Genomic DNA, 8,284 nt, shown 5'->3' with positions numbered 1-8,284 from the left:
TGCTACTGTGTGAATGTACCTACTCATACAGTTTACTCAGTGCTATGCAGAGAGATCTTTTTGGGAGCGATTTGTCTTTATTTTCATCTAGATTTTGTTTTCTGAGTATTAGAATACCCAGATCTTATAACAGGTAGTCTTCTAACAGAGTGCAGACTTGAAACACAAATTCAGTAGATGTTGGGTAGAAGATGTATGGAACTACTGTTTTTTGTACTCCCTCATGCTGTTTGAGTGTTTATCTGCCTGAGCTTTCTGAGAGTGTCAGGCACTAATACAGGCTGGAGGGTATTTTTGTCATGTATTGGGTTAAATGAGTATAGATCACACAAGGAATTGATGTCGGGTTGCTTATTCCTGGTAAATTCGCACTCAAAAGCTGCAAAGGCAATGCCACTGACTTTTCCGAATACCTGGTGAGCAGGTTGTTAATCCTTACTTAATAAGAACTTGCAAGAGCTTGTGCGGTTATTATTTCATCTGTGACTTTGCAAAGCACAGGTTTAGAAAAGCCATCATAGAGTGACCTTTGCCTCCCAGATCTCATTTCCCATCTTCACTTTCTATGGTAAAATTGCCATATAAAATTTCATAAGGATATTTGTTCTGCCTTGGTCTTGCAGACAAGGCAGTGCAGGCAGATGATGGAGTAGATGGGGAATATTTATTGCAACAGATTCCTGGAAGTTTTGAAGGATGCAAAAAGAGCAAGTAAAGTGGGAGCGGTTATTTTTCATTGAGAAAGGAAACTTCTTGGGCCACATCTCCCTTTAGTATTGTCAAGACAAATGTTTGCTGTTTTGCTTTGTCATATTATCTTCCAAGAGTATCCCCTATGATGGCTGCTGACACACTCTCCAGGAGGAACTCAAACTTCTTGCCTAGGATTTTTATGCAGGTGTCTTGCCTTCCTGGTGTTGAGGATGGCTCTGGCCCCAGGAATGTAGCATGTTTTGCCCCTGTTGTAGATGTTGTGTGACTTGACTGCATTGCTTCACTCTCCTTTGGAGATGAAGTAGTCATACAAACTGACTTTTTTTTGTTCAATGCTTGTAAAATGTCCATTTTTATTTCTGGAGTGTTATTTGATGTGAGGATAAAGGTATTTTCCAAAGCAATTTGCAAGTAAAATAATGTTGACTAGTAGTTTTTAAATGTTGTACTTGCAATCCAAAGAAGAAAATGACACCTTCTATAGCAAGTACTTCAGCACTACTGAAAATCCAATTAACCTTATAAAAGGAAGAGCACACTGCTATTTGTAGGGAGGATGAAGAATGTAGGACAGAACTAGGCTGAGAAAGGAAAGGATAATATTTACTTGCAGCCATGGTAATGATCACTGGGACACTTGTTTCACAAGCTCTATGATAAACACAATCTCTGTGAATAAATGGTTTATATTCTGCTAGCAGCTCTTTTCTCCCTGAAACTGCACTGAGTCTACCACCTGAGGCAGTGTTAGGATATTACAATGCCAGAGAAGCTGATTTTCAGGCAAAATTTGAAGTCTAGGTTCTCACAATGTATTTCAGAATTTTGGTGGCAATACCATTAGCATGACATCATGTCTGTGTCTTTAATTCCTTGAGAGTTTCAGCTGGCTACCTTCAACTGGCAGGACCCAAGGGAATGGCATCAAGCTGTGTCAGGGAAGGTTTAAGTTGGATATTGGATATTAGGAAAGGTTCTTCACCCAGTGGGTATCTGAGCACTGGAACATGGTCCCCATGGAAGCGGTCACAGCACCAAGCCTGAGAGTCCAAGAAGCATTTGGACAATGCTCTCAGGCACATGGTGTGACTGTTGGGGCTGTCTTGTGCAGGGCCAGGAGTTGGACTTCGACAATTCTTGTGGGTCCTTTCCAGCTAAGCATATTGTATGATTCTTTTCATGTTCACCTAATTTTGCCGGAATAGTTGATCTTCCTCTTCTGCAGAGGAACCTCTTGATGGTGAACATCCTTTCACAGTAGTCTGAGATGCTCAGAGAGCACAGTAGGTTAAGGGCATTATTTTCCCCTATACTGGCTGTTAAGCACACGGAGTTGATTTTTAGAGTGTACCTTTTTCACATATGCACATATATGTGCATGTATACATACATATAAGCATACAGGTTTTTAATAGGAAGGACCTTTCCCCACCTCTAAATCCCAAACCTGGCCTGTGAAATGAATATAGTTGAAATATTTTATTAGACTATTTATTGAGATCCACATGTACAAAGCCTGGAAGAAATGCAGACTTCGAGAAGCTCTTAAAGTGTACTGAGTAAGATGGAAATGAACATGTTGAATCGTGTTGTGTTTTGGTACTTTTGTATAGGTTATGCAGAATTCTACAGTCCACATCTTGTTGGAGGATAGGGGGATTCCCATTACACTGCTAACACATAAAAGAATTCCCAGAGTAATCCCACAGGCTGCTGCTTTCCTGCTGCACCTTGGGATCTGCTCAGAGAACCAACAGCACCCCAAACCATCAATTTCCCCAAGCAGTTCAAGGCACAGGAAAACTACCTTGGACGTGTATGTTGCAATAAATAATTTTTGAGAGATGGATTACTTGAAACTTGGCTATCTGTACTCATCCAAACATATAAATGTGATGGCAGCTGTGAAAATAACTGGAGTTCCCCAGAGGCAAAGCAGTGCAATGTCTGGGCTGCAGCAGGTGGAGTGAGGAGTCCGTGTTCATAGGTAACTTGTCAGTGGAATTTGGTGGAATTTGCCAAAAGAGAGGCTACAGATGACTGGGACAGAGAAGAAAGAGAGAAGCCACACCTAACTAAGCAGGACAGGTAAGCCACCAAAAATGCGTATTTCTTACCTGTGGTCTTTTGTACAAACATAAATTTTAATCCATGACATCAGAACACTGATGTAAAAATGAAATCTTGGGTGGTCATTTATGGTTCAAGTAGCGGCTTATATATTTATTATAATTATACACAACCTTGACAATCTATATTGCCATTCAAAAATAAATTGAAGTATTGTCAATTTGCACATGATCTACTAATAATCCCATTTACATACATAGTAAACATTTTGCATACCTTAACACCGCTTTAAATTCTGACACCTCCATCTCCTCCCCCTTCAACCTGTGGAGATATGTTTATAGACTTTGTAAACAAACTTTTCCAACTAAGCAACATTCAGAGAGTACCACCTTTTAAAATCAACTTAAATAAACCATTTCAACACTTTGTAAAGGTGGCTGGTGGGTATAGCTCTTAACTACATTTTTGTTTAAAATGATTCTTCATCGATTTCAATGCAATGATTCCTGGTTTTCACTGCTTGAAATTATTTCCTTTCGACCAGGAAAGAAGGAAAACACAGTTTAGCATCTGTATTAGGGAAATCACATTGAGCACATTCCTGGTTTAGTATTCTGCAGTGCTAATAGTCACATTTTGTTGTTTTCACTGTTATTTACATGTGTAGGAAGTGGTTGAAGTCTTCAAATTTCAGCTCTGGAGAATTAAGAATTCAGCTAAGAGTCAGCCACCACACAGTCTCTAGCTACTGAGAGCTTTTGTTTATACTCCAAATGCTATCTTGGGAGCTGAACTTAAAATTTATGAGGCATTTAACACCTTTTGTTAAGCAACATGTTTTTTACTACCTCTTTTGACAGAGAGGTTATGTCTCCTGGTGCCTGAAAGACTAGAAAACTTACAAGTAACAAAACCCAGAATATTTCTCCATCCACTTATAAACTCAGCTAGTGGCAGTTAATGTAAGCATCCTTAGAACATGCAGACCTTAATACTGATCCACAACTGAAGGTTGGGCATCTGGGCTTCACTTTAGAAGGGCTCACAGAAGTCAGTGTATTGAAGTATTACAGTGTGGTTACACAGCAGTGAAAGTCCTATGGCACTAATCTATGGGAATTGAATTTAGCATCTTTTCCTACAGCAACTGGGTAGGTGCTTTGAACCAGCAAATGCAGCACATTTGCAACACAGCTTCATGTTTTGATGCTTTGACAGAGCTCTGAGAAGTGTAGATGCCAAGGTTTGTTAAGGCTGTAAAGTTTTCACACTGGTGTCGAAAAATACATAGGAAGAAAAGTCTCCTGCCAGCTCCTTGCTTGTTTCCTGAAATTACGCTTCAACATAATCCTTACAGGAAAATTCCCACTTCAAATATAGAATACTGAAGAACAGTGTAACAAGTGTAGCAGAGGTGGGAGTTCAGCACACTGAGATCTTTAAAAATATTACAGAATTTCAAATGTTGAAGATACAAAGGAATCCTACCAACAGAGTGGATGCTTTACATCAACAGCTTCTAATTTTGCATGGAAGAAGCAAAACCTTCATCCCACACACTACAAGGTATACAGTACGCTGCAGTTGCACTCCAGTCACTGCGGTTCCTGTCGCATGCTGCCATACCAGAGACAGGGGCACCTTGTGCTACCACATGATCTTGTGAGGCAAGTGGGTTTTTCACCCAAAGAGTCTTTGAGGATTCTCTCAACTGCCCTCTCCAAGTTTTGCAAGCATGCCCCAAAGGCAGTATTTAAACACTGGAAGAAGGGCACTGCCAGGAGCAAGCAAGGGAGAGGAGTCTTTATTCAAATGCAGACACATTCAAATTCAGACCAAACAAGGCAGGCAGCTCCTAGTGGGGTATTTTGTCATGGAGCAGCAGCTTAAAGAAAGAACTGTATAAAAGTTTAACTTAAATGTATAGTTAAAAATCTGTTTCTTACATCTGCATGAATCTTGAAGCAACTCCTGAAATTCTGAAGTACTATAATAAAAAACATGGAAAGGAACCCATGAATCAGTTGCACAATAGCTAGCAGCAACTTAGTTTAGTAAAGAAAATTAACACAAATTATTTTAAAGCCATTTCTTGAATAAGTCCATTAAAGGTCCATACAGGAGAGAATCAGTCCTCTTGAAAGAAAGATCTTATTAGTAAAATGAAACAAAGTATTGCTGCTGGTTTGTAACTATGTGATTACTGTAATTTAAAAAAAAACCAACAAACTCTACTGCCTTTACAAAGATAGTGTCACTTCATTTTTTTTTTGTTTTTGTGGGATGTTTCAAAATGAAAACATTTTCAAATGTTTAAGGGAACATTTTCAAACATTCAAGATGCATCTTGCCCTCAGCAGAAAGTTTCAAATAAGACATTATTGACAAGTACTTGCTTTTAAAATATCCCAGATGCAGAGTAGCACACTACTGTTGGTTTTCTAACAAATTTTATGTTGCAAAGATAGTCATTCTGGTGCTGTCAGAGTAGCCACAGGGTAACTCACTTTTTGAGTCTGACACACAAAGCCTCACATTCAAGTTGTGCATAGCTTATGTAAGTACTTAATCTTAGATCTGCCTTGGTAAAATCTCCTCTTTGTAACAGAAAACAGATTACATATTAACAAATCATATTTTAATGTGAAGCTCACCGTGGAAAGAACAACTCTGCCCTTCTCAAAGGGATTCCTAACATGTACCTCAGCAACCAGTTGTTGTTCGCAGTCTGTGGGCAGCATTCCTCTTCACCAAGGATCTAGAGACAGACCAGATGCACAGCAAAAAAACCCTATCCTAGTAAGAAAACTTTACAATTGTTTGTCTGAACCATATCTGCTTTTAAGCGTGCTGTTCTAGACCTTATCCTAAGAATTGCTTCAAACATTTCTAATGTAGTATTAAGCTTCTGATGACCATGAGCAGAAGATACTCTATTCTTGCACAGATTTCTGCTGTGTGAGCTCTTCTGCCAGGCATCAGGAAGTCTACTAGACAAATTAATGTGTAGATGGATTTTAAGCCAATACTTAAGAATGCTACTCATTACACTGCTGTGGTAAAAGTCAAAAAGATATTAATGATGTTAAAAGCCTACAGGACCAAAGCTAGCTCAGTCATTACTGACTTAAACTTAGGACAACTGATGCTGAAGTACAGTCACCCCCTCAGTGCCAGAGGTGTGACTTGAGTGGCAGAATTCAAGACTGAGGTTGCGGAGTGGCTGCAGAGCAGCTCTTCAAGGTCACTGTTTTTGCTCAAGGACTTTACATATGTAAACTTACGGTGTCAGCTCATCCACACTTGAGTGCATGGAGGAGCAACAGTCAGTAGAGCAAAGCACGTTCATTTCAGTCACTTGATGTCAGTCATGAAGATGCAATTCTAGAACCTGAACTAGTCTGGCAGGTTTATGTACAGCTGTAAATGGTGCTTCCTTTTTCTGTGAAGATATGTGAGAGTTTAATTTACTTCTACTACTGGTCATGGATTACTTTTTGTAGTATGAACAGTGATGGAAGATGAAGGACATGGCTGGAGATAAAACGGCTGCCAAAGCCAGAAACAAGATCATGATTCTTCACTTGTTTACAACAGCAACACCTCACACAGGAGAACTGCTGCAGGAGTGCCTAATTAACACCTGAACACACCTAAATTTGTTTCTGCAACACAGTTCAAGTCACCGAAGCATTACACTGCAACTAATCCCAGTTTCTTATGCTGGCTGGAATCAGAAACCACTTTTCATAGTTAAAGTAGCCCATTCCCATTCTGGTAATAGAGAAGCTGTTTGAAGTCAACAGTGACTGGCTCTAGCAAGTGCTACAGTACCTTGGTGACCGACAGACGCATTTGGAATATAGGAACATACACTGGACTCTGACAGTGTTTAAAATGTATCAAAGAAAATAGCAATACATTGTAGACACTTTCATTAGATAACTAAATGACCAAAAATAAGTGGTAAGCTATGCAAGTTCATCAAGTAGATTCCTTCTTTGCAGTAGTAATATCCAGTTTTTGTTTTGGTCCTAGACCAAAAGCTTTACATGCTGAATACCAAGGCTTAAATAAGTTCTCAGCATTTCTTTCAAGACTGCACTAAACAGCATTTAAGCAACCTCAAAATCAGGGTGCTGATATCCAGCTTGTGCAGCACCATTTCTGTTGTTTCTCCTTCCCAGCATGAGACACGATGTAAATTTAATTCAAAACAAAAGAAGTGGAAATAGTAACAAGTGCAATAAGACATTTTCAAGGGAAAGCTACACAACAGGCCTTGTGAATTCTAACCTTTCATCCTATTATCATTAGCATCATCCTATCATAAGCACAGTACGTTATGTACAGCGGTGTGCACCAAGACCATGAATTTCAGCACATGGCAGAGCCACTATACTGGAGCTGTTTGTAACTAAGATTGTTAGTGGTACGGGAACCTAAAAAAAGAAACACATTTAAGCTTGTATTATTCAGTTTATATGAAAAAGACCATACAATTCCCATGGTACATCAACAAGATCGACTGGTATGCCAACTAACCTCTATTTTAATATTTAAATTATAACAATACAATAACTAGAAAAGGTCAGTGCTTCAAGTGACAGCTTTTGCCACTTCAATTCCAATATTTTTCCAAAATAATGATGCGATTAGATCTACACTTGAGCATCAGTAGTGCAATACAGTATCCTTTCCTGAATAAAGGAGCTGAGGTTTATTCACAATAAAAGCTTTAAATAAGGTAGATTGTTGCCATTTATATATCAATTCTGTATGTTTGATATAAAATATATCAGGAAAGCTTAAACTGACTTATACAATCTACATTTGGCTAAAGCTCCACATAAGCAGCATCAGTGGAAATGAACATCAGAGGTGTACTTAATATAAAACACTTTCAAAACTACTCATCAACAAATGACAGAAGTTTGGCTAAGAATAACTGAACATCTGAGGTGTGTACCAGACAAAAAGAATGGACCCTGTGGTTACTTGCACTATTTTAATTAAGTAAAAGAAATGCAAAATTTAGTCCACTTCCATTTCTCCAGAGGGTTTGGTCTGCTGAGGGTTGTCCTTTGCTGGTTCAGGTTTTGTTTCAGTACCACTCTGTCCGTTCACTGGTCCGTTGTGTTCACCATTAGCTTTTGACTGCCCATCACTGGGAGGTTCTATCTTCGGTTTGGGCTTGTATATAATGGGATTACAGAAGCTATCCAATTCCTAATTGTGACAGAATTGAGACAGCAAGGTCATTTGGTGCCACAGCAACTGTACTATACTAGAATGTCTCTCATTCGTTTCTGGTCCATAACAGCCTGGAATTTAATTTTCAAGGATTAGACTTCTCAACTCTATTAAATTTAGAAACTTAAAATAAAGCCTTTCACTACCTAAAGAACTTCTGATCTGTTACAAACCTATATGGCAATCCATTCTGCAAAAAGTCTGGTGCTGTAACTTGGTATTTAAAAAAGCTTATGCAGAGGTA

The 8,284-nt window shown here is 38.9% G+C and overlaps 1 protein-coding gene across 1 annotated transcript in view; it reads right to left on the bottom strand.

The window, feature by feature from the left end:
- Positions 1-2,909: 2,909 nt before the first annotated feature.
- The window catches only part of HSPA4L (heat shock protein family A (Hsp70) member 4 like), a 28,773-nt gene continuing 23,398 nt past the window's right edge, over positions 2,910-8,284 (bottom strand). Inside the window, exon 20 of the mRNA XM_029964534.1 lies at positions 2,910-8,016. Coding sequence (XP_029820394.1) covers positions 7,822-8,016 — 195 coding nt within the window. The 3' untranslated portion in view covers positions 2,910-7,821. The remainder of the gene's footprint in view (positions 8,017-8,284) is intronic.

The sequence above is a fragment of the Manacus vitellinus genome, unplaced genomic scaffold (genome assembly GCF_001715985.3).
Source record: "Manacus vitellinus isolate BGI_N305 unplaced genomic scaffold, ASM171598v3 scaffold_73_pilon, whole genome shotgun sequence".
Taxonomy (NCBI): Eukaryota; Metazoa; Chordata; class Aves; order Passeriformes; family Pipridae; genus Manacus; species Manacus vitellinus.
The sequence above is the reverse complement of the archived record's forward strand: the minus strand, read 5'-3'. Positions and strand labels throughout refer to the sequence as shown.